We start from the raw sequence: 27,646 nt of genomic DNA, 5'->3' as shown, positions 1-27,646 counted from the left end.
CCTACGACAAGGCTCCAGGCTCCAGTGGGTCAACCTCTCCTAAATACAGAGAGCAGGAACAGCTCTTACAAGAGCTAGTAGCTATAGCCAGGGGAATATACAGCATATAGCAATCCCCATACACATGAGATGAGGCTCTATGTTGAATGTAAAACAGGAACTCTTTATTGAACACACAGCATTGACTTATATACACATGACATACTGAGGACATGACATAGCAGCCAATCCTGTACAGTTTAAACACAAAACTAACCCTATTCAACAAACACAATGGCATTGTCTGTGACACAATTAACAAACACACTGGCATTGACTTTGACTCAATCAACAATGAACATGCAAACAGACATCTTCACCCCCTCCATAATGAATGAATGGGAAGAGGAGACACATGTGATGGGATTATCTCCTGAGTGTATCATAGGAGTCGGCTGCTATTATAATCAACAATCTTAATCCCATCACTAACACAATCAGTGGGATTCTCAGTGCAGAGTTAACCCTATTTGTGTTGCTGAATTCACACCATGCCTTTTTAGTGGGCAATAGGAAATATGTGGCATATAAATTACACACATAAATCAGGGTTCATAGTTCCTTGTAACCCCAAAAGGTCTGGGGGGTCTCCATAGTTCTCGGTCCATAGTCCGTAGGAAGGAGGCTGGCCCTCAGGCTCCTCCAGCAGCCCCAGTGACGGTTCAGTCCGTCACATTTCTCCCCTCCCAACAGTAGACTAACCAGGTACCGGACCTCCTGTCAGTCGGTGCCTGAGTTAGTCGAGTAGCCCACCCATAAACAAACACTGGTCCTGTTGAACTCTGGGGCCTGGCTCTGTTCTGTATGTCTACAGCTGTTGAGGGGGCATCTGCTACTCCTTGCTTCATTGTTGTTCTCTAGCTTGGAGCTGTAGGTGCTCTGCCCAGATGCCAGCTCTTCTGCTGGGGTAGCCTGTGGGGAGTCCGGTTCTGGAGAAGAGGAAAGGGGAGGGCAGAGGCCAACTGCGCTCTGCCCAGATGCCAGCTCTTCCGCTGGGATGGGGTCAGGGAATCCTGCCCCCAGGACCTTGTTGCGGATCAGCTGTGGAGAGGAGGGATCGCTTACCTCCTCCTCCTGGCATTCCTGAGGGGTTGGTGGGGGATCCGTACCGGCCGTCCAGCATCCCGATAGGCCTGGTGCAGAGACTGCGGTCCCATCTGCACCATCGGAGTTAGGGGTGCTGTCCCCCTGTGGTTGGGGAGAGAGACCGATTGTCTCCTCTCCCTTCAAGGTACACTGCCGCTGGGGAATGGAGACGATGCTCTCCTCTACCTGCAAAACATACTGCCGCTGGGGAGCAGGACCGACTGTCCCTACTCCCTGAAACTCCGGCTGCCGTTGGGGATCTGGGCTGACTGCCCAGCATCCCTGTAGGGCCGGTGGAGATATCTCGGTCCCATCTCCACCTGCCATATGGGGTTCCCCCCAGGACCAGTCTATGAGGTCCCCTTCCTCTGTAACTGGTACTGAAGCAGGGGATACTTCAGTCGGGTCTTTCCAGCTGTAGGGTTGTAGGTCTGGGACTGCCACCCAGCTCTCTGGCAGTGTATATTGGGGCCGAATTGAGCTGAAGAAGTATTGGTAATCCTGCTCCAGCTCCCACTCCTTTGTCACTAGAGATGCCAGGTCTTGTCTCACCTCTCTCACTGTAGCCCAATCATGCATAGCCTCCCTGTAGTCACAGATATCCCAGAACCGGGACTCTCCAGCATCTCCGAACTCCAGTTTTGTGAAGGTCTCAAACAACAGGCCAGGGCCATCATAATCCTCACCCACGGGTCTGTCGTGCTCAGACATCCAGGGGGAGTGCCAAATCACATACCACCAGAGTGCCTGGTAGGTGTCGTCTAGCCAAAGTTCCTTCCATACCAGGCTCTCGAGTTCTGTCACCCACTCATCCAGGGGCTGCTTTCCCAGAAGGGGCATTCGCAGGGCCACTCGCATCCGCAACTGCTGCTCCTCACTGGGGAGACTCTCGCCCCGCTGACGCTGTACATCTTCCAGGGCCTCGTACCAGACTCATTTCCTGACTGCATCTGTCCAGTCCGGGTCATCCTCCTCCTCGTAGTGGAACGCTGTCCGAAGACTCGCCGATTCCATCCTGCTGTAGACAGGGGCGCTGTACAGATACTAGCGTTGCCCTCAATATACTCCACCAGTGCTTGCCACCAATGTAACGGATCTCCTGGCACCCCGACCGGGTACCTCCGTCGATGGATGCTCCTACTGCTTCCCGAGGACTCCAAGCACTCCACTTGACACCGTGAGCACTGCAGACCCCACGAACCGCCGAAGCTTGGTTGAGGTCTCGCCGTCTCCTACCCACTGTCACCGCCAGTTCTCTGAGAAGCTCTGGCAGATGTTCTTCTGTACCTCTTGCATGATGTTCTTTGTTTTGGTTTCACTTTGTCATCTCTTTTCCTTCTCCCAGCTGTCATCTATTTACACTGATTGCCTACCTTTATATTCCCTCCCATACTGCCTCACTTTGCGGTTTATACTACTTCCTGGATTGTGTTCACTGCTAGATGCTGCAACTGCTAGTTCCTCAGATAAGTCTTTTCCTTTATTTGTGTTTCCGTGCTGGCTTGATTCTAGGTGACCCTGACTCCCTCTGTATTAAGTGCAGGGAGCCGGTGGTCGTGTCCCCTCACTTTTATAGGGTTTTCAGGTGTCACACAGTCTAGGTACGAGGGCATGCAATTATCTATCATAAAGATCTTTGCATGGGCAGAGCAGTCAGGGAGAGCTCTAGGGGTTTTATAGAGCTCACCCATATGTTCCTTAGTTTGGGATCAAGTCAGTCAGATTTTTATTTATAACTTCCAGTTTTCTGCAACACCATCCGTGACACCCACCCTGGACCTACGACAAGGCTCCAGGCTCCAGTGGGTCAACCTCTCCTAAATACAGAGAGCAGGAACAGCTCTTACAAGAGCTAGTAGTTATAGCCAGGGGAATATACAGCGTATAGCAATCCCCATACACATGAGACGAGGCTCTATGTTTAATGTAAAACAGGAACTCTTTATTGAACACACAGCATTGACTTATATGCACATGACATACTGAGGACATGACATAGCAGCCAATCCTGTACAGTTTAAACACAAAACTAACCCTATTCAACAAACACAATGGCATTGTCTGTGATGCAATTAACAAACACACTGGCATTGTCTTTGATGCAATCAACAATGAACATGCAAACAGACATCTTCACCCCCTCTAAAATGAATGAATGGGAAGAGGAGACACATGTGATGGGATTATCTCCTGAGTGTATCATAGGAGTCGGCTGCTATTATAATCAACTATCTTAATCCCATCACTAACACAATCAGTGGGAGTCTCAGTGCAGAGTTAACCCTATTTGTGTTGCTGAATCCACACCATGCCTTTTTAATGGGCAAAAGGGAATATGTGGCATATAAATTACACACATAAATCAGGGTTCAGAGTTCCTTGTAACCCCAAAAGGTCTGGGGGGTCTCCATAGTTCTCGGTCCATAGTCTGTAGGAAGGAGGCTGGCCTTCAGGCTCCTCCAGCAGCCCCAGTGATGGTTCAATCCGTCACAGTCGCTATATGCCAGGAGGCTGTGTGGAACAGGTACCCCAGAGTCTCTAGATCACTTGTGCCAGGTGGAAGTGGGAGACACTTCGGCGGAGGCCCTGCTGGACTCAGGGAGTCTGGTGATCCTAGTAAGGGCTACCTGGTGCGGTCCACTGAGTATACTGGCCGGAAAGTCAGTTTCATGTGCATCCACATAGTCTTAAAAGACTACCCCACCGCGCTGGTGTCTCTAACCACAGTGAACGGTAGATGAACCCACGAGGTGGCTGTAGCCACAAATCTACATTATGAACTCATAATAGGGAGAGACTTCCCGAGCTTCCCGGCACTGTGGCCTGCTATGAGAGTGACTAATACCCATGAGACAGGGGTAACCCTAGCAGATTGGCCCGGCTCAGGGGGAAGACCATAACCCTGGGAACCTGAGACCGAAGGGCCAGTGGCAGTGGTGACTGCCACTTCGGTGGAAGAGGGGGAGACAACCCCGCTAAGTGTGATGTGGAGGACTTGCCTCCGGACCTGAATTGGCAGAGCTCAATGTCTCCGGGGATAATTTTGGTACCGCCGGGACCCAACCCTATCCCACGCCTGGGAAAATGTGTTAATAGTAGATGGTGAACCACAACAACCTGGGGCAGAGTCGGTGTTTCCCCGTTTTGTGGTTCATCAGGATATGTTGTATTGGGTAAACCAACTATGGGGTGAGCCTATTGAACAGTTGGTGGTCCCCAAGGCTTATCACAAGCTTGTGTTAGATCTAGCCCACCAACACGTTCTCGGGGGTCACCTGGGACTGCAGAAAACGCAGGATCGTATTCTACAGCAGTTTTACTAGCCCACCATATTCAGAGAAGTGGAAGAGTTTTGTAAGTCTTGCCCGACCTGCCAGATAACTAGCCCCCAGCCACATTTACGTAGTCTCCTAGTACCTCTCCCAATTATCGCAGTACCATTTGACCGAATAGCTATGGATCTCACAGGCCCAGTACCGAAGTCCGCCAGAGGGCATCAACACATCTTAGTCATTCTAGACTACGCCACTCGGTACCCGGAGGCGGTGCCACTGCAACATATCTCGGCCAAACTCATAGCTAAGGAGTTAATGGAGATGTTTTCCAGAGTGGAACTACCTAAAGAGGTTCTGACTGACAAAGGTAGTGTCTAAAGAGGGGAAGGACAGGGACCTCCTTCTGCCCTCTTTCATGTTCGCAGTGCGAGAGGTACCCAAGGCCTCTACTGGGTTCTCGCCCTTCAAACTGCTATATGGCAGACACCCTCGCGGTCTCTTGGATGTGGCAAAAGAGGCGTGGGAACAACAACCCACTCCACATAAGTGTCATTGAGTACGTTACCCAGATGCAAGATCGAATAGAGACAGTGTTGCCTCTTGCTAGGGAGCATATGGAGGCAGCTCAGCGAGCCCAGAGTCAGGTCTATAATTGTCAGGCTCGGTCCGGATCTTTAACCCGGGTGATCGGGTTTTGGTTCTGGTGCCGACCATGGACAGTAAGTTCCTGGCTAGGTGGCAGGGGCCCTGCAAGGTACTCAAGAAAATTGGAGATGTAAACTACAAGGTACACCAGCCAGGGTGGCAAAAGCCGGAGCAGGTGTACCATGTGAATTTACTCAAACCGTGGAAAGATAGGGAAACCTGTACAGAAGACCGCCCGCAGCCGAGTTTTCTAGGAGAAGAGGTACCGGCCCCCCTCTGTCTAATGCAAGAGAGGTGGCTGCCACAGTAAAAATTGCTGACAGCCTCTCCTCTAAACAGACTCAGGAGGCCAGGGAGTTTGTTAGTCGGAACACGGATGTGTTCTCAGACCTCCCTGGACGCACTTCCACAATCCAGCATGACATTGTCACTGTGCCTCAGGCAAAAGTCAGACTAAAACCATACCGGGTACCCGAGGCTCGGCGACAAGCCATATCGGAGGAGGTGCAGCTAATGTTGCAGCTAGACTTCATTGAGGAGTCAAAAAGTGAGTGGGCCAGTCCTATAGTATTGATACCCAAGCCGGACGGGACGTTGCAGTTTTGTACAGACTTTCGAAAACGTAATGAGGCTTCCAAGTTTGATGCGTATCCCATGCCCCGGGTGGATGAGCTCATCGAGAGGTTAGGACAAGCCCAGTGTTTTTCTGTTTTGGACCTCACGAAAGGGTACTGGCAGGTGCCCCTAACGGAGGCTGCCAAGGAGAAAACTGCCTTCATTACACCAGAGGGGCTGTACCGATATAAGGTCTTACCCTTTGGTCTGCGTGGCGCCCCCGCCACTTTTCAGCGACTAATGGACATTGTGCTTCGTCCACATCGTCGGTACTCTTCGGCTTACCTGGACGATATTGTCATCCACAGTACCGACTGGGAAAGTCACCTACCCAAAGTGCAGGCTGTAGTGGACTCCCTTCGGAAAGCCGCCTAACCGCTAACCCAAAGAAAGGTGCGATAGGGTTAGAGGAGACGAAGTACCTGGGGTATGTTATTTGGTGCGGAGTCACCAAACCCCAAGTGAGAAAAATAGAGCCGATACGGAATTGGCCCCGACCTGTCACCACTAGGCAAATAAAGTCATTTCTGGGAATGGTGGGCTATTACATTAGGTTTGTTCCCCACTTTGCTACTCTAGCCGCGCCCTTGACAGGGCTCTTGAAGGGACACAAGTCAACGATGGTTCGCTGGGATGATCGGGCGGAAGAGGCTTTCTCTGCTTTGAAGTCGGCCCTGTGCAAATCCCCAATTTTGGTGATGCCCGACTTCAAAAGGGAGTTTATAGTACAGACCAATGCCTCCGAAGTAGGCCTCGGTGCTGTACTGTCTCAGGAAGTCAACAGGGAGGAGCATTCCATTGTCTTCCTCAACCGTAAGATCACCCCAGCCGAAATCCGGTACAGTATAGTGGAGAGAGAGTGCCTGGCTATCAAGTGGGCACTCAAGTCTCCCCGCTATTATTTATTGGGGAAGAATTCTGCCTGGTGACTAACCCACTCCCCTCTCAAGTGGATGAGCCAGGCCAAGGACAGAAATGCCTGGGTCACCCGATGGTTTCTCTCCCTACAAAACGTAAAGTTTTCGGTGGAACAGAGGGCAGGCCGGTTACAGGGAAACGCGGATGCCCTGTCCCAGGTACACTGTCTGGCGTGTGTTCACTCCCTCAGGGTTGAACAAGGGGGGGGGGGAGTAATGTGACACAGTGAGAGGTTTGATCTAGGAAAACAGGTATTTTCCTCCCAGCATGTGCTGCTGGGCTGATTTACAGCAAAGTGAGGTCAAATACCGGTCCGGATTTTAAGTGCCGGTCTGGGTTTTGGCAGCACCTGGCAGTCCCTAAATAGGCAGCTGGGCTCAGAAGCGAGGTCTCTGTGTTGGGATCTGGGAGCCTTGTGTCTGGATGAAGGCTTGCTACCTGTTTGGCGTGAAAACAGGTTGGTGCTGCTATGGTTACTTATACTGTACTGATCCTGAGTTACATCCTGTATTATACGCCAGAGCTGCGCTCACTATTCTGCTGGTGCAGTCACTGTGTATATACATTACTAATCCTGTACTGATCCTGAGTTACATCCTGTATTATACTCCAGAGATGCATTTACTATTCTGCTGGTGCAGTCACTGTGTACATACATTACTTATCCTGTTCTGATCCTGAGTTACATCCTGTATTATACTTCAGAGCTGCACTCACTATTCTGCTGGTGCAGTCACTGTGTACAGTCGTGGCCAAAATTTTTGAGAATTACATAAATATTGGAAATTGGAAAAGTTGCTGCTTAAGTTTTTATAATAGCAATTTGCATATATTCCAGAATGTTATGAAGAGTGATCAGATGAATTGCATAGTCCTTCTTTGCCATGAAAATTAACTTAACCCCCAAAAAAAACCTTTCCACTGCATTTCATTGCTGTCATTAAAGGACCTGCTGAGATCATTTCAGTAATCGTCTTGTTAACTCAGGTGAGAATGTTGACGAGCACAAGGCTGGAGATCATTAGGTCAGGCTGATTGGGTTAAAATGGCAGACTTGACATGTTAAAAGGAGGGTGATGCTTGAAATCATTGTTCTTCCATTGTTAACCATGGTGACCTGCAAAGAAACGCGTGCAACCATCATTGCGTTGCATAAAAATGGCTTCACAGGCAAGGATATTGTGGCTACTAAGATTGCACCTCAATCAACAATTTATAGGATCATCAAGAACTTCAAGGAAAGAGGTTCAATTCTTGTTAAGAAGGCTTCAGGGCGTGCAAGAAAGTCCAGCAAGTGCCAGGATCGTCTCCTAAAGAGGATTCAGCTGCGGGATCGGAGTGCCACCAGTGCAGAGCTTGCTCAGGAATGGCAGCAGGCAGGTGTGAGAGCATCTGCACGCACAGTGAGGCGAAGACTTTTGGAAGATGGCCTGGTGTCAAGAAGGGTAGCAAAGAAGCCACTTCTCTCCAAAAAACCCATCAGGGACAGATTGATCTTCTGCAGAAAGTCTGGTGAATGGACTGCTGAGGACTGGGGCAAAGTCATATTCTCTGATGAAGCCTCTTTCCGATTGTTTGGGGCATCTGGAAAAAGGCTTGTCCGGAGAAGAAAAGGTGAGCGCTACCATCAGTCCTGTGTCATGCCAACAGTAAAGCATCCTGAGACCATTCATGTGTGGGGTTGCTTCTCATCCAAGGGAGTGGGCTCACTCACAAAAAAACACAGCCATGAATAAAGAATGGTATCAAAACACCCTCCAACAGCAACTTCTTCCAACAATCCAACAACAGTTTGGTGAAGAACAATGCATTTTCCAGCACGATGGAGCACCGTGCCATAAGGCTACTTTCACACTTGCGTTTTTCTTTTCCGGCATAGAGTTCCGTCACAGGGGCTCTATTCCGGAAAAGAACTGATCAGGTATGTCCCCATGCATTCTGAATGGAGAGTAATCCGTTCAGTTTGCATCAGTATGTCTTCAGTTCAGTCGTTTTGACTGATCAGGCAAAAGAGAAAACCGTAGCATGCTACGGTTTTATCTCCGGCTAAAAAAACTGAAGACTTGCCTGAATGCCGGATCAGGCATTTTTTCCCATAGGAATGTATTAGTGCCGGATCCGGCATTCAGAATACCGGAATGCCGGATCCGTCCTTCCGGTATGCGCATGCGCAGACTGAAAAAAAGGTGAAAAAATAAATGCCGGATCCGTTTTTGCCGGATGACACTGGAAAGACGGATCCGGCATTTCAATGCATTTTTTCGACTGATCAGGCATTTTTAAGACTGATCAGGATCCTGATCAGTCTTACTAATGCCATCAGTTAGCATACATTTTGCCTGATCCGGCAGGCAGTTCCGGCGACGGAACTGCTTGCCGGATCTCTCTGCCGCAAGTGTGAAAGTAGCCTAAGGCAAAAGTGATAACTAAGTGGCTCGGGGACCAAAACGTTGACATTCTGGGTCCATGGCCTGGAAACTCCCCAGATCTTAATCCCATTGAGAGCTTGTGGTCAATCCTCAAGAGGCGGGTGGACAAACAAAAACCCACTAATTCTGACAAACTCCAAGAAGTGATGATGAAAGAATGGGTTGTATCAGTCAGGAATTGGCCCAGAAGTTGATTGAGAGCATGCGCAGTCGGATTGCAGAGGTCCTGAAAAAGAAGGGCCAACACTGCAAATACTGACTCTTTGCATAAATGTCATGGAATTGTCGATAAAAGCCTTTGAAACGTATGAAGTGCGTGTAATTATATTTCACTACATCACAGAAACAACTGAAACAAAGATCTAAAAGCAGTTTAGCAGCAAACTTTGTGAAAACTAATATTTGTGTCATTCTCAAAACTTTTGGCCACGACTGTTCTTGAGTTACATCCTGTATTATACTCCAGAGCGGCACTCACTAATCTGCTGGTAGAATCATACTTTATACTAATTTATAATCTCTAATTATTTGCATTCTGGGGAAAATGTCTTCTTTATTCCATGTTCTGTACAATACAACTTGATGCTGAAGATATTACCCCCTCCTCCCCTACCACATTAATTGCTAAGATAGTGTTAGTGGAAGGTCTAATAGCTGTGTCTAATTGTGAATGCTGCGATGGAGATTAAAGGGAACCTGTCACCGGGATTTTGTGTTTAGAGCTGAGGACATGGGTTGCTGGATGGCCGCTAGCACATCCGCAATACCCAGTCCCCATAGCTCTGTGTGCCTTTATTGTGTAAAAAAACGATATGATACATATGCAGATTAACCTGAGATGAGTCCTGTCCCTGGGATGAGTAAGGGACAGGACTCATCTCAGGTTAATTTGCATATGTATTAAATAGTTTTTTTTACACAATAAAAGCACACAGAGCTATGGGGACTGGGTATTGCGGATGTGCTAGCGGCCATCCAGCAACCCATGTCCTCAGCTCTATACACAAAATCCTGGTGACAGGTTCCCTTTAATACAGATGCATTCTGTAAGCAATTATGTATATTTACAAAGTTACTCAGTTACTTTAGTGTAAATTAACCCTATATGTCACCTGTGCAATGATGGAGAATGGTGCAGATACATTATATAGCAGTGAGACCTTTACCTGAAGAATCCTAGGATCCCCAGCCTGTACTGTATGGACGCAACCACTACGTTCTCGTAGGCGCTAAGAGCAGAGCCATCATGTATACTTGCCGCCCCAAACAGCAGCCCTCCACCATGTATGAAGACCATGACCTAGAGGAAAGGAGAACAGATTAACATTTAGGGGAAAGCCATTCTTTTTAATACCCTAAAGGCTATGAACACCTTCAAGGTAATTTTTATGATTGCATTTTAGTAATTTTGGGTAAAAAACATTTTTTCATGTCATCTTTATTATACATTTTTAGCATTTCTTTCTATACATGCTGTTAAAAATATTTTCTATTAGCAGACTTTACCTCTTTGTATTGCTACATGCAATACAAAGTAAAACCCAGGAATGCAAGATCACCCATAATATCATGGTCAATCAGCAACTAGCCAACCCCTGTGATGTCACAGCCCTATAAAAGCCTCATCCCTTGTGGTCTCAGCCATTTCACTATGAGCTGAGCATAGGGAGAGATGAGGCAAGTGTTAGGTACAGTGTTCAAGAAGCCTTTAATTGTGGAATATTGGATAGGGAGAGTGCAGGGAGAGTCTAGGGAGATTGTAGGGAATGTTTTACACACTGTAGGGTAAGCATAAGGAGAGCATAGGGACACTGCAGGCTCTGTAATCAGAAGCTGAAGGGATCCATAGGAGACAGCCCACTTTGCATCAATCTATGTGTAGGGCGCAGATATATCTAATTGAACAGTGTCCACCTAATAAGCAATTCCATGAAGCCTTGATTCTCAAATTGAATAAGCTATCTAATACTACTGTTATTGGGGTGTGGACCTTCTTTAATAGATAAGTAATTCCATTAGGTCTTGATTCTCAAATTGGGGTGAATAAGCTTTGTGTTTTAACTGTTATTGGATGTCCATCTTGACAACCAATCTTGTTGTCCTGGAATGGTTGACTTGGTCTTCAACGTCATCTCAACTGACATCAGACACTCACAGCCAGGAGTCGGTGGGTTCCTCTGGCACCACACTTAGTTGGCATGGCTCAGCAATAAGCTCTGTGCCTTCACCTGTCCTGAACCTGCCTCTTTTTTTTGCTGAAGGACTTCAGTGTGGCTGTATGTAGGATCTGTGGGCAGGAGGTGAAGCGCGGGCAGGGTGCCAATTTTGGCACCACGGCCCTGCATCAATACATGGAGCGTCACCATAAAGTGGCCTGGGAAAATCGTGCCGCTAATGTAGTGCAACAGCCTGATGCATCTCTTAGTGGCCCACACCCCAGCTGCAGTCAGGGCTCCACCACCTTAGCAGAAGGGAACTGTGTTTCCTTCCCATCATCTACTGGCCCTGAAGCTACTCCTACTCCTCGTCACACATTTCGCCATTAATCAATCACCGAGGCAATTGCAAAAGGACAACAGTATTCATCCAACAGTGAAGAAGCTGAACATGCCCCTGGCCAAGTTGCTTGTACTACAGTCCCTCCATTTTCATGTAGAGAACTGATGGCTTGTGCAGAGTCAAGGTGGAGAGCCTCCACTGTTGGCACAGTTCGGAGTGGTCCTTCAGTATACCATCTATGCAGAGCACAGTGTTCTGCACCTGGCCAGCCTGGGCAGACGGAGTCACACCGGGGAGGAACTGCTCTGCGTCATCAACCAAGAAATCGAATCCTGGCTGTCTCCTCAACAACTGAAGATCGAAACCATGGTCACCGATAACGGAAAGAACATTCTGTCGGTGCTGCATCAAGGAAGGCTGATCCATGCGCCTTGCATCTGGTTGTAACCCGGTTCCTGAAGTCTTACACCCAATTGAAAGAGGTCTTGAAAATGGCCAGGAAACTGTGCTTTCACTTAGGCCAATCTGACCGTGCAAAACATGCCCTCCTTGGGCTGCAAAGGCAGAATAGTGTTAGGCGACGTTTCCTCCCGTTGGAACTCCACCTCCACATGTTGGACCAACTGTAAGAGCAGAGGAAGGCTGTAAATGATTTCTTGATGATGCAGGCGGACAGGGGGACTCCCCTGTGTACTTCGATGTTGGCCAGTGTCAGCTAATGCCTGACACCTGCCGTTTGCTCAGGCCCTTTGAGAAGGCCACTTTATTTGTCAGTCAACAGGACTATGGGATGAATGATGTAATTCCACTCCTTCATGTCCTGGAGCAGATGCTGATAAATCTGGCTGGCCAGGGGACAAGAGACGTGGGGCCTACATTTCATGGTCACATGAGCCCTGTCTGGGTTCTCTGTGCTCTTGCTCCACCTGAGTGCTCAAGACGTGAAACTGAAGTCGAAACACCCGGTGGACTGGTAACGTACACTACTATGAGTGTATGGATATAACCATTTATATGTGTACTTCGGTGCAATTAGTGAATCACAGAGTGCTGTTTTTATATATTGAGGAGAGAAAGTGTGTCTATATCTCGATATGCAGCGCATACCATCGGATGCTGCAAACAATATATAGGACAATACATAGGAGGATACTAACGGGACATGTGGCCTAATGTATATAGCCGCTGATATATAAGCAACATTTATCGCAGGGACGTGTGTCCCATTTGTGTGCCGCAGCACACGCACTTGTCATGAAGATATAACTATCTATTACTGTTTATTCCAGTGAAACAGCTTAATTAAAAGTGTTGTTGTTACATCAAGGACGGTGCAACTACCCTATAATACGGAATTGGATGCTACTAATGTTACACAGATGGTAACAACTGGACATTTGTTTTAATTGAATACAATCAGTGCCCTATAACTATTTGTACATCGAACGGACGTGTGTACCATAACTGTGACGTAGGTTGTGGTTTTAGATGTGATCCATAGAATGCTAATAATATTTTATTCATATAGAAATATCGTGTGATGTGCGTGTATTACTGAGCGGTATTCATCTTGTTGTTTTTATATATATTTATACACTGCTCAAAAAAATAAAGGGAACACAAGAATAACACATCCTAGATCTGAGTTAATTAAATATTCTTCTGAAATACTTTGTTCTTTACATAGTTGAATGTGCTGACAACAAAATCACACAAAAATTTAAAAAAGGAAATCAAATTTTTCAACCCACGGAGGTCTGGATTTGGAGTCACACTCAAAATTAAAGTGGAAAAACACACTACAGGCTGATCCAACTTTGATGTAATGTCCTTAAAACAAGTCAAAATGAGGCTCAGTAGTGTGTGTGGCCTCCACGTGCCTGTATGACCTCCCTACAACGATTGTGCATGCTCCTGATGAGGTGGCGGACGGTCTCCTGAGGGATCTCCTCCCAGACCTGGACTAAAGCATCTACCAACTCCTGGACAGTCTGTGGTGCAACGTGACGTTGGTGGATAGAGCGAGACGTGATGTCCCAGATGTGCTCAATTGGATTCAGGTCTGGGGAACGGGCGGGCCAGTCCATAGCATCAATGCCTTCGTCTTGCAGGAACTACTGACACACTCCAGCCACATGAGGTCTAGCATTGTCTTGCATTAGGAGGAACCCAGGGCCAACCGCACCAGCATATGGTCTGACAAGGGGTCTGAGGATCTCATCTCGGTACCTAATGGCAGTCCGGCTACCTCTGGCGAGCACATGGAGGGCTGTGCGGCCCTCCAAAGAAATGCCACCCAACAACATTACTGACCCAATGCCAAACCGGTCATGCTGGAGGATGTTGCAGGCAGCAGAACGTTCTCCACGGCGTCTCCAGACTCTGTCACGTCTGTCACATGTGCTCAGTGTGAACCTACTTTCATCTGTGAAGAGCACAAGGCGCCAGTGGCGAATTTGCCAATCTTGGTGTTCTCTGGCAAATGCCAAACGTCCTGCACGGTGTTGGGCTGTAAGCACAACCCCCACCTGTGGACGTCGGGCCCTCATATCACCCTCATGGAGTCTGTTTCTGACCGTTTGAGCAGACACATGCACATTTGTGGCCTGCTGGAGGTCATTTTGCAGGGCTCTGGCAGTGCTCCTCCTGTTCCTCCTTGAACAAAGGCGGAGGTAGCGGTCCTGCTGCTGGGTTGTTGCCCTCCTACGGCCTCCTCCACGTCTCCTGATGTACTGGCCTGTCTCCTGGTAGCGCCTCCATGCTCTGGACACTACGCTGACAGACACAGCAAACCTTCTTGCCACAGCTCGCATTGATGTGCCATCCTGGATAAGCTGCACTACCTGAGCCACTTGTGTGGGTTGTAGACTCCGTCTCATGCTACCACTAGAGTGAAAGCACCGGCAGCATTCAAAAGTGACCAAAACATCAGCCAGGAAGCATAGGAACTGAGAAGTGGTCTGTGATCACCACCTGCAGAACCATTCCTTTATTGGGGGTGTCTTGCTAATTGCCTATAATTTCCACCTGTTGTCTATCCCATTTGCACAACAGCATGTGAAATTGATTGTCACTCAGTGTTGCTTCCTAAGTGGACAGTTTGATTTCACAGAAGTGTGATTGACTTGGAGTTACATTGTGTTGTTTAAGTGTTCCCTTTATTTTTTTGAGCAGTGTATATATATTTTACATATTTTATAAATGTGTGTTGAATAAATGTATTAATCTTTGAGTCTGTGTAGGACCAGATATTTGTGTGCCCTCCAACAGTTACGTTATTTCAGTAATCCGATTGAGTTCACGGAAATCCAGACATGGCCGAAGACCTCCGTCTTTTTTTTTTTTTAACAAAAAAACCCCATGCTGCCACTGGAGATTTGGAAGGTCTTATGTGTCCTTTAGCCAAACTCTCGGTAATGTACTCTCTTCTGGCCAATCTTTTGGCTTCAGAAAGGTTATACAACCTAGATTTGGGCAACTTAGCTCCGGGAATAAGATTGATAGGACAATCATATTCCTGATGTGGAGGTAAATCCTGGCATCCACACTCAGAAAATACATAGGCTAAATCAGATATAAAAAAGGGTAATGTCTCCAGTGAGGGAATTAAGGACGGTACGTTGTCCTTGTAACGGGGATCCAGCAGCGTGGTGACCCAGTAATCAGCACAAGTTAGAATGTGGGCAACTCGGCGGTCTTTGCGGAGACGCTGCACCATGTAATCGCTCATGTGTGCCAGGCTGCCCAGAGGCAACAAAAAGCTGTCCTCTGTGGGAGGTGTATCGTCTGTGTCCTCTGTATCCCCCCAGCCATGCACCAGTGATGGCCATGAGCTGGTCTGGGTGCCACCCTGCTGTGAACATGGTTCCTCCTCCTCCATCTCCTCATCCTCCACCTCATAATCCTCCAGAACTGTGCCCTGGCTGGACAATTGTGTACCTGGCATTTGTGGGTGCAGAAACCCACCCTCGGAGCCACTTGAGAATGACTGGCTGGAAACCTTATGAAATGATCCCTCTTCCTCCTCCTCCTCCTGTACCACATCCTCTGGCTGTGATGGCTTCTAAGGGCACACGAGTTAAACGCTTGTTGATTGGCTGCTCTGCAGCCTTTCAAAAAGCGCCATTAACTCGCCGAACACCAAACTCGAACCCGAACTTTTTACGATTTCACTGATGTTAAACTAGCGTTTTTGGTCAGATCGCTAAATTTTTAGAAACATTTACATGCCATGATTCTCCTCCATCTTCCATCACTTACGTTCGAATAGTAGCGATTATCTGCTCATCAAAATCCACCTTTAAAGTGAACCTTTCACCTGCATTTCACTTAATAAACTATCACCAGTACCTTATACAGTCATGTGAAAAAATTAGGACACCCTTTGAAAGCATGTGGTTTTTTGTAACATTTTTAATAAATGGTTATTTCATCTCCGTTTCAACAATACAGAGAGATTAAAGTAATCCAACTAAACAAAGAAAACTGAAGAAAAGTCTTTTCAAGATCTTCTGTAAATGTCATTCTGCAAAAATGCCTATTCTAACTGAGGAAAAAGATAGGACACCCTCACATGTATTCCCTCTTAAATTGGCTCAGATCTCACACAGGTATATCACACCAGGTGCACATAATTAGTAGATCGTTACTCTGCATGTTGAATGAGGCTTGCCCTATTTAAACCTCAGACATTTAGTTTGGTGTGCTCCTGACTGTTGAAGTGAGAGTGAGCACCATGGTGAGAGCAAAAGAGCTGTCAGAGGACTTCAGAAAAAAGATTGTAGCAGCCTATGAGTCTGGGAAGGGATTTAAAAAGATCTCAAAAGATTTTGAAATCAGCCATTCCACTGTCCGGAAGATAGTCTACAAGTGGAGGGCTTTCAAAACAACTGCCAACATGCCCAGGACTGGTCGCCCCAGCAAGTTCACCCCAAGAGCAGACCGCAAGATGCTAAAAGAGGTATCCAAAAACCCTAAAGTGTCATCTCGAGAACTACAGCAGGCTCTGGCTACTGTTGATGTAGAAGTACATGCCTCTACAATCAGAAAGAGACTGTACAAGTTTAACTTGCATGGGAGGTGTGCAAGGAGGAAACCTTTGCTTTCCAAGAGAAACATCGAGGCCAGACTGACATTTGCCAGCGATAAAGTTGACAAAGACCAGGACTTCTGGAATAATGTTCTTTGGACAGATGAGTCCAAAATTGAATTATTTAGACACAACAGCAGAGGACATGTTTGGCGTAAACCAAACACAGCATTCCAAGAAAAGAACCTCATACCAACTGTGAAGCATGGAGGTGGAAGTGTCATGGTTTGGGGCTGCTTTGCTGCAGCAGGACCTGGTCAGCTCACCATCATAGAATCCACGATGAATTCTACTGTGTATCAGAAGGTGCTTGAAGAACATGTGAGACCATCAGTTAGAAAATTAAAGCTGAAGCGGAACTGGACCATGCAACATGACAATGACCCAAAACATACTAGTAAATCAACCAAAGATTGGCTGAAAAAGAAGAAATGGAGAGTCCTGGAATGGCCAAGTCAAAGTCCAGATTTGAATCCCATTGAGATGCTGTGGGGTGACTTGAAAAGGGCTGTACGTGCAAGAAACCCCTCAAACATCTCACAGCTGAAAAAGTTCTGCATTGAGGAGTGGGGTAAAATTTCCTCAGACCGATGTCGAAGACTGGTAGATGGCTACAAGAACCGTCTCACTGCAGTTATTTCAGCCAAAGGAGGTAACACTCGCTATTAGGGGCAAGGGTGTCCTATCTTTTTCCTCAGTTAGAATAGGCATTTTTGTAGAATGACATTTACAGAAGATCTTGAAAAGACTTTTCTTCAGTTTTCTTTGTTTAGTCGGATTACTTTAATCTCTCTGTATTGTTGAAACGGAGATGAAATAACCATTTATTAAAAATTTTACAAAAAACCACATGCTTTCAAAGGGTGTCCTAATTTTTTCACAAGACTGTAGATCATCCTCATTGTGTTATCATACAGTCTTGTCCCGCTTTTCTGCCATGTATATGCATGAAAAAAATCGTCCTTATAAAGTCCTCTTCTCCAGCACCACAAGTCACGGTAGAAGTCAAGGGGGTAGCCCTTCCCTCACTCCGGGCGGTAACTCCCCTGCCCTAACCCCGCCTCTATGCAGTCTAATTGACACCCGGCTCAAGTCGCCGGGACCGTGCTTGTACAGGCGGCGCATGCGCTGTCGGACTCAAGCGCGATCCTGTAACTGAATCGCGCATGCGCCGTCCTTGATGCCTGCCTGTCTTCTCTTCCTCACGCGCGATTCAGTTACAGGATCGCGCTTGAGTCCGACGGCGCATGCGCCGCCTGTACAAGCACGGTCCCGGCGACTTGAGCCGGGTGTCAATTAGACTGGATAGAGGCGGGGTTAGGGCAGGGGAGTTACAGCCTGGAGTGAGGAAAGGGCTACCCCCTTGACTTCTACCGTGACTTGTGGAGCTGGAGAAGAAGACTTTATAAAGCGATTTTTCCATGCATATACCTGACAGAAAAGCGGGACAAGACCGTGTGCGAACACAATGAGGATGATCTATAAGGTACTTTTGATAGTTTATTAAGTGAAATGCAGGTGAAAGGTTCGCTTTAAACCTTATACGGAGGCACAGATTTATTTACTGTGTGATCTCTGTCACAAAAAATTAACAGTTTTTCCATTTGTGTGACTGGTCATAAAGAGTGTTGCGCAAACTTGTGTTTTCAAGTTCAGTGTGCAAGATTCCGCTACCAAAGACCATAACTTATGGTCCATGGTAGCAAAATCTGTAATATCCCAAAGTGGTATTTATATTCTTCACTCTGCTACTGTCTTTAATTGCTAACCACAATGTCATCTGTGTATTTTTTTCAGGTCCTTTGTCACTCTGCATTTATACTATCGCTCTGAAATTGCTATGTTCATGTAATGTTTCTGGTTGTCCAGCAGATGGCGGTGTGTGTGTGTGTCTGGCAGAAAGAGATCTCCTCTAAGGAGCTCCTCATTCTGTCATCAAAAGGAATCACAGGCTACTGGAGCCACGACATGGACTCAGTCTAAAAGGTGAGGACTTGTTGGTCCATTGGAACGCACCATGCAATCCCCTTCCCCCTTTGGGCAGAGGTGGGCCAGTCCTGCTTCCTACCAGAAGGGAGGGTTTGAGTTCTAGTTTAGAGCAGTCTAAGCCTGGGCACCATCAGAGCCAGACGTGTCTAACAAGTAGCAGCCAGGGCAGTGTATGCTAAGGTGGTGATGGAGGCAGATGTGGAGGGTTACGGTAGCAAGATGTAGCAGCAAGGAGAAAAAGTTCTCCGGCTGTGGCAGGAGTCTCTTAAAAGGGAAGTAGCTCATAGAGCACCATGACTCCTTACAGATCTACATAGTGTCACTAGGTCAGCAGCCAAAAGCATCCCACTCAAGAGATATCAGAACAGCCCTAAAGCCCAGTGACCAGACTAAAGCCGAGTTTAGCACAGCAGAGAAAGAAAGCAGAGTACTCAAGTTTGCCTGCCAGTTTCTGCCAAAGCCTGCTGGAACCAAAAGAAAGCCTGAATATTGTCTGGATGCAAGTTGATGCAAGTAAAGCTGTTGAACTTTATAAGTCTGGACTCGACTTATTCTCCATCATTACTTATCCTTTATTGCTTTGGAGCCTAACCCTGGGGAGTGACGGTATCCAGGTATGAGCACCTGACACACACAGAAACTATTAATGGCTGCACCACACTACTCGGCATTCCTGTAGACCTGGGACACGATTGGCCCTGGGAGGCGGCGGGTCCCATTTGGCTTCACGAACAGGATCTACCTTTGTGCCTTGTCCTTGCCGAATGGCCTAAAGTAACTATAACACCCCTGAAAAATGACTTTATTGCGTTTATCTTGGATAAACAGGTGCCAGAGGGTGCACGCCGGCACAAGAGGGATTAATTGGGCATTTTTGCCAGCTATGGCGTATGTTGTTTTTTGCCTAGCCAAAGCAGAAGAAGAAGGATCCACCCAGCCCGAGCGCGGGAAGCAGAGGCTCTGCTCATCAAGATTCTCCTCCTTTACCGGCCAGCTCCAACAAAAGTGAGAGAGAGACAAGATGGCGGGCCACAGCCCAATTGGGGTGAGATGATGTGGGCCAGCGAGCCTGAAGTTCAAGCAGCCATAGAGAAGCGGGCCCAAGAGAGATCCACTCCGCCGCCCAGAGTTGCAGTACCCTCCATTAAACCCCCGAAGTCCCCGTGATGGTAGTGGCCCATGCACAGACGACCTGGGTATATAAAAAGGCCATGGAGGAATGGGTCATCCAGGTCCTGGACCACACGCAACCAGAAGACCTGAAACTGGAGTGCCGATTGGGAACAGTCGTCTGGTTCTCCATTGAGCGGGGGAGCCATTTCCTGGCAGACGCCGAAACAAAGTAAGAACTCTTCGTAGGCCGCAGGTCAGTAAAGTGGCCTCATCTCCCTCAGGCCCAACATAATCTGTACGCGGGGGGGACCAGGTGGAATATAGCAAGGGGCAGGACAGACCCCTGCTGTACTTCAGCCACTCTAGCAGCGAGGAGGAGTTCACGTTCCTCCTCTAAGGAGCTCCTCATTCTGTCATCAAAAGGAATCACGGACTACTGGAGCCACGACATGGACTCAGTCTAAAAGGTGAGGACTTGTTGGTCCATTAGTTTGTTTCTGTTGCCCCGTGTTGGTCCTCACCCAGAGGGTCATGGTTTGTTAGGTCTCCACCCAGCAGCTAACAAAAATGTCTCCAAGTTGTGGATGTCAGCGCCAAATTCCCTTTATTCCCCCTTTCTCAGGTTAAGTTGGAACCTCACCTGCCTAAAGGGTTCTCACCACCAATTGCTGTGATTTATGACGCTGTACTACCTCATGAGACCTATAGTGGGAGCCCCGGCTGTGTGTTTTTGCAAGCCCATACCATTGACCACCCACAGGTCGGGAACCTTCCATATGTTTGCACTATATTTTTGCACCAAAGTTTTGGAGTTTTTGCAACGTTCAAGTATTTCTGCCCATTGTATGGACTCTTTTAACGGGTACCACGATGAGATATCTTATGCATTTTGAATGGAATTTGGACTTTTTACAGTTAGGTCGATAGTTAGCGACCCTTTGCTTTTTTGCTCATATGGACTGCCTCTGAGGACTCAAAGGTACTGATGGTCCCACTTTGCCTTGTGTGAGCGTAGAAAGCCTACGTATTATATTGTATAATTTGCATATGCCCTTAAACTTTTTCTCTCCACAGACTTGGGAGAGGAAGGAGACAGTATTTCCTGTGTTTTTGGGAACATATGCTCTTGCTACACATTCCTTTAGACCTGGGACACAATCAGCCCCAGGGAACGGCATATTGCAAATCCATAACGGAATTTTTAGATAACCCGAACCTTGTACGCTGAACTTGAAATACAAGTTCGCTCATCCCTAGTCATGAACACTTATTTAAGCCACATTCTTATCAGTAAGATAAGAACTGAGCTATAATGAGTGTTTATAGTGTTTATAATGTCAGAAAGCAGAGATAAGGAACCCATCAGCGCCTCAACTGACGGAAAAGAGCGAAAATCCACAGGCTGCTAGTAGAGCATCTAAGCTCTCTACAGGAAAAAGGGTCCATATGTGTAACAAAGACCAATTTAAAACATGATTTTTAGCTCAAAATGAGTACAATGCAATAATAAAAAATTGCCTCCAAAGGTGTACATAGCCTTTAATCTCCAGATAGAACTATAGATGAACAAGGAAAAGGCAGCACTCCCCAATAGTTGAAGTTTTATTCACCCAATGTCAGCAACGTTTCAGCTGCTCAATGCAGCCATTTTCAAGCCATCCTCTGGATAGCTCATCACTAGAGATGAGCGAAGTTTTGAAAAATTCGATTTGGTAGTTTCGCTGAAGTTTGACAAGAAATCCGATTTGTTCTGAATTATTTTGTAATAAATTGTGATAAATGAGGTATACCCAGGGCCAAGTTGCCTAATCATATTCTTCCCACTTGGTGGCCCAAACTCAGTGTGAAGGCTTGGAAGTTAAACTGCAGGGAGAGTGTAGGAGACTGCTGAACTACAGACTCTGCTACAATTTATCGTCGTGTGCATAACTGTACAGTATATCTGTAAGGAATAAATCAAGGCAACTGGACGTACTGTAGATTTCTTGAAAACGTTTCACTCGTTCTTCCAACGAGCTTTCTCAATTCTGAGTGACTGTACAAGAATTCTCTGGGAATAAATATGTAACTGAATCAACATCTGGTAATTATACCCAGCATGGGGTCAGAGGTCATTATACCCAGCATGGGGTCAAAAGTGTTGATACCATTATCCTAATTGGAGTCAGTAGGTGATAATGACCTCCCAGAAAAAGGTGTCAAGACAGCATTGTATGTGGCAGACAATAGATGTCTAACCCCCCCCCCCCCCCCCCCCCCCCTGCCTCTATTCAAGCTTGGCATCAACACCTTTGATGCTTAGATAATGGAATCAACATCTTTGACCCCATGCTGGGTATGATGACCTCTGACCCCATGCTGGGTATAATTACCAGATGTTGATTCAGTTACATATTTATTTCCAGAGAATTCTTGTACAGTCACTCAGAATTGAGAAACCTCGTTAGAAGAACGAGTGAAACGTTTTCAAGAAATCTACAGTAAGTCCAGTTGCCTTTATTTATTGGCCCCATGACAGAGTGGGGGGAGGGGGCAGCAGCAGAGGCAGTAACAGTGACAGTAGTGGCCCACTGCCCACCAATGACTTTAATACCGGGGAGGATGCACTGCCCACCAATGATTTTAATATTGGGGAAGGGGGCGCACTGCCCACCAATGATTTTAATACCGGGGGGTAGGTGCACTGCCCACCAATGATTTTAATACCGGGGGAGGTGCACTGCCCACCAATGATTTTAAAACCAGGAGGGAGGCGCACTGCCCACCAATGAATTTAATACCGGTGAGGGCGCACTGGGGGCTAATGGAGAGGCACTGGGGGCTGATAGAGAGGGTACTGGGAGCTGGTGAGAGGCACTGGGGGCTGATGGAGATGCACTGACTGGGGGCTGATGGAGAGGTGCAGCGTCCCACTCAGGAACACTTGGGAACTGCAAAATAGCTTTAAAACTGCATTTTTATATTGTCTGTTATTTTCTACTGCAATACCTGTGGTATCGCTGTTCATAGGCTGGTCTCGTGTAATTTATACATCCCACCACTAGATGGGGATAAAACTTGGGTTCTATATATACTTGGGTCAGGCCTAGTTAGAAAGGGGGGAGAGAGTCAGTGTGTGGAGATCTGACAGGGAGATCCATTGATCTCAAGTTACTCTGCTGAGTTGGAGAGAGAGTGCAACTCTAAGCTTAAATCCAGCCAAGAAAGCCTATAAACAGTGGATTTGCAGATTAACTCTAATACCAACAAGAGACTGTATTTTGTACTGCTGCAGCCAAAGTCAACATCAGTAAAAGCTGTGAGTTGCACCTTCCCACTGTCTACCTCATTATTACCACTACTGGTTGTACCACCATTAACAGTACTGGTGTCACGACAAATACCACCAAGGGACTCAGCCGCCAAAAGCACCCTAAGCACCCCTGACATCAAGGGCACCTCAACCTCCATCTTGGCTGATGCTTCCCTACCACAGAGCGTGCCCCGGAGGATTTCGTGCTGTCCACCTCATCACTGTGCTGCCGGCCCAGGGAGGCTTTCTGCTAACCGCGAGTAACCGATGAACTGTATTATTACTGACCCCTCATCGGCCCACCGTGCACCTCACGTGTCGCCCCTGCGCTACTGGCTGGCTGCATATCTTTTCTTGGTGTCACGAACAGGATATTAACCCTTGCGCCATATTTTAGAGACTGTCGCATGTGAATAAGCCCCTTTACTTTATTGAGAGACTTTTGCTTATTGTGCGCTGTATTGGGCTACAGAACTGTTTAAACTGCTTGGAAAGTGTATGGAAGTGCTATACTAGCCCTCAGGATAAAAATCGCAGTGTTAAAAGTGAGAAAATCCGACATTTGTGTGTCACTAAAACGGCTTGCTGTCAGTGAATAGACTGTTTATATGCACTTAAGATGGCCGCCGGAGCTCTTGTTTGAAAATAAATACTGCACCATCACTGTGTACAAATTAGCGACACCCCCTGAAGAGCGGGAAATCGTAGTGTCGCCCACTTATGCAAACTGTCTGGTCAAGCCCATCCTACCTTTACTGTGTTGTTCCTGAGAGACTGAGCCCTGTTTGCAAACGCAGCGCCGCCTCCTCTGCCTGCAGTCACATCAAAGGGAGACGCCGCGCATGGGAGGAGAGTGTGACGTGCGTGTGTCCCAAAGTATCGCGAGATCTCACACAGGCGAGCTAACGGAGAGGATCGCATTGCCTGCCGTCCCCCAAATAGAGCACCCGGTCTGTGAGTACTCCGATTTGCCCCTGCTAAGCTAAAGGAAGTACCACTAGCCAGGAGCGCTACCAGAAGCTCAAGTAAGCGCTGCCTGAGTATTACATTTAGCCGGTATCAAGCATTTAAAAGGGCCATACACCGCAAAATAGCTGTCGCCCATAGCAACTCAGCGAAAAATTGTCGCAAATTGCATCCGATTTACCTAACTGTAATCTACTTATTGTCAGCATGTCTGCACAAGAAGATAACGTGCAATCTGACCTCCGCGGACCCCCTGCGGCAGCCGCAGCCGGTCCCAGCGCAATACCAACTGCTGCAGCACCAAGTTTAATGACTTTAACTATGCCTTATTATTTTGGGGCCCCCTGGTTCCCCCGGTATTTTGGAGAAGTTCACACTTTAAGGGACTTTAGAGAGAAAATGCTTGCTGTGTTCAGATTGTACCCTGCATCCCCAGAACAGCAGATGAAGATTCTCCTTGCGCAATTGGAAGGAGCTGCTCTTAGAGAAGTGAAATCCTGGCCAAGCTCAGAAATGAAGACACTGGAGCAGATATTTGAACGTCTCTGCACCACTTTTGAACCCAGAACCGTGTCAGAGGTCAAGATGAGGTTCTTCAGCAAGAAACAACAATCGGGTGAGTCACTCAGAGACTTTGCATTACCTTTGCAGGAAGCCCTTAGAGCTGTTGTACAAGTAGACACCCGTGAGGCAGAGAATCAGGACAAACCCTGAAAGAGCAATTTAATGAAGGTGCCAATACAGACAATTTAAAGAGCCAACTAAGAATGTTAGCCGCTCAGCATCCAAGTGCTGCCTTCTTAGACTTTAAAGAGTTAGCTATCAGTATACTGGGAAAAAGTCCACCAACAGAACCCGTTGGATCCTTACTGAGCAAGTTCAATTCCTGACTAAAAGTCTGGAGAAAGTCCACCAGAAATTGGAACAATGGGAAAAAACATTATTGCTGGAGGATGAGAAACCTGTGTCCAGAAGACTCTTCTCTCCTGATTATAAAGAGACATTCTAGAAATTCAGGAGGACGCCCACCTGACCGCCATAGTACCCCTAAGGGGCCTATCTGCACATACTGTCACAAGCCAGGCCATACTGAAGCAACCTGCTGGCAGTTAAACGGGCGACCCCCAAGGCCAAGGACCACCCCTCGGGAGGTAAATCAACAGGTCCAAAAGATCCTTATTGGATGCCAAGATATGTGGGATCCCGTCCAGAAGTGACACTTCAAATAAATGGAGTTCCTTTTCTTGCCCTAGTTGACACAGGGTCCCAAGTCACCACCATCCAACAAACAGCATTTGAAAAATACTGGGACCAAAATCAACTTACCCAGCCCCCAGAATCCTGGCTGAGTCTCATAGCCAGTAACGGCAAACCTGTACCAATACTTGGTTATTGGGAACCTACCATTCAAGTAGGAGGAACTACACTATCCCAACAAGGCATTATTGTAGAACAAGTCAAAGAAAACAACAATAACCCTCAAATAGTCCTAGGCATGAATGTCCTCAGGAACTGTTATGTTGAAATGCTGGAAGCCTTGCACCAGTCAGTACCTACTGCTTCTTCTGCTTCTAAGAAGGTGATTCAACAAACCATCCGTGTACTAAATGCGCAACAGAGATTCGCCAATTAAAAAGGAGAAATCTGCTGTGTCCGCATCCGAGATAATCAATCTGTGATTCTCAAACCCAACACCGAAACCCTCTTGTGGTGCCGAGCTGTAGTCAGAATTCAAGGTCAAGACTACCAAGCCTTGGTAGAGCCAGTTGTCTTGGAAGACTATCCTCTAGTTAGAGCTGCAAGAAGCCTGGTAACCGTCTCTGAAGGTAATGTGCCTATTCGTCTCCTGAACTTGAGTGATCACAGTGTAACATTAACAAAATACCGTCCCATTGCACAGCTGATCCAAGTTACATTTCAAGATGTCATCAGCGTGACTACAGATCCCAAGAAACAACACCCACAGGGCCAAAATTTAAACACCCACTGGTGGAAAGAACTTCATGTGGGAGATGCTTCAACACCAGAACAACTGGAAAGAGTACTGAAAATCGTGAAAGAGCATCACCGTGCCTTCAGTAAGCATTCTACAGATTATGGAGAAGTAGATATCATAAAGCACTCCATCCCTACAGGTTCACACCCACCGATCAAAGAAAGGTATCGGCCTATACCACCTACTATGTACCAATCCGTAAAGCAAATGATTCAAGAGATGAAAGACTCAAATATCATCAAAGACAGCCATAGCCCATGGGCTGCACCCCTAGTCCTTGTCCGTAAAAAAGACGGTAACATCAGATTCTGTGTGGACTACAGAAAAATCAACCAAATTACTCACAAGGATGCTTAGCCTTTACCACGCATAGAGGAATCCTTGACAGCTTTAGGTTCTTCAGCCTACTTCTCTACTCTTGATTTAACCAGTTGGTACTGGCAGGTACCAATGGCACCTGAAGATCGTGAGAAGACTGCATTTACCACCCCTATGGGCTTATTTGAATTCAACTGCATGCCTTTTGGACTTTGCAATGCGCCTGGAACTTTTCAGAGATTAATGGAGCATTGTCTGGGCCACAAAAATGTAGAAACTGTCCTGTTGTACTTAGATGATGTCATCATCTGCTCCAAATCTTACGAAGATCACTTGAAACATCTGGCCGAAGTTTTTCAGGTTCTTATTAAGCATGGACTCAAAGTCAAACCATCCAAGTATCATCTACTAAAGCCAGAAGTCAAATACTTAGGGCATATCGTCAGCTTCGAAGGTGTTAAGCCGGATCCAGAGAAGATAGCCGCCATCCGAAATTGGCCTACTCCTACTACGGTGAAAGAAGTGAGAAGTTTCCTCAGTTTCGCAGGATATTACAGACGCTTCATTCCTCACTTTGCCCAAATTGCAGAGCCAATATTAGAACTTTTGAGAGGGCATCCTAAAAGATGTCAGAAATCTTCAATACCAGTTGAATGGAACACTGAAAGAGAAATTGCCTTTCAGCTCCTGAAGAAGAAGTTAACAGAGCCACCAATCTTAGGCTATCCGGATTATCAACAGCCATTTCATCTTTACACAGATGCAAGTAAGAAAGGCCTGGGAGCTATCTTGTCACAAATACAAGAAGGTAAAGAAAGAGTCATTTCCTACGCTAGTGGATTTCTTAGAGGTACTGAAAGAAACGACAAAAACTACAGTTCCTTTAAATTGGAATTCCTCACACTCGTGTGGGCTGTTACAGAAATTTTTTTAAGATTACCTTGCCGCAACACCCCTCGTGGCCTTCACAGATAACAACCCGCTAGCGCATTTTAACACCGCCAAGTTAGGAGCATTGGAACAAAGATGGGCCTCACGCCTTGCTAACTACAACTTCACCGTAAAGTACAGAACAGGAAAAACAAATGAAAATGCGGATGCATTATCCCGTTTGACGACCAAAGGAGACCCTACTTCACAAGAAGATGTTTGGGAAGAGGTAGAAATGCCATCCTTCTACAAAAACTTTGCCCACCAAGACATCATCACTGTCAAAGGGAAAAAGGTCCTTAACCTTCAACAACAAGTGGATCCAAAATCCCAAGTGGACAAAGAAAGATGGATCAAGCTGCAAAATGAAAGCAGAGTGTTAGGTGAACTACAAGATTTCTTCACCAGTGGAAGAACACCAGAAAGAATCCGCAGGAGGAATGCTGA

At 46.9% G+C, this 27,646-nt stretch overlaps 1 protein-coding gene across 1 annotated transcript in view; it reads right to left on the bottom strand.

Moving 5' to 3' along the window:
• The window catches only part of LOC120980150 (fatty acyl-CoA hydrolase precursor, medium chain-like), a 108,762-nt gene that overhangs the window by 41,404 nt on the left and 39,712 nt on the right, over positions 1-27,646 (bottom strand). Inside the window, exon 4 of the mRNA XM_040409049.1 lies at positions 10,174-10,307. Within this exon, the coding sequence (XP_040264983.1) occupies positions 10,174-10,307 (134 nt within the window). The remainder of the gene's footprint in view (positions 1-10,173; positions 10,308-27,646) is intronic.

The sequence above is a fragment of the Bufo bufo genome, chromosome 10 (assembly GCF_905171765.1).
Source record: "Bufo bufo chromosome 10, aBufBuf1.1, whole genome shotgun sequence".
Taxonomy (NCBI): domain Eukaryota; kingdom Metazoa; phylum Chordata; class Amphibia; order Anura; family Bufonidae; genus Bufo; species Bufo bufo.
The sequence above is the reverse complement of the archived record's forward strand: the minus strand, read 5'-3'. Positions and strand labels throughout refer to the sequence as shown.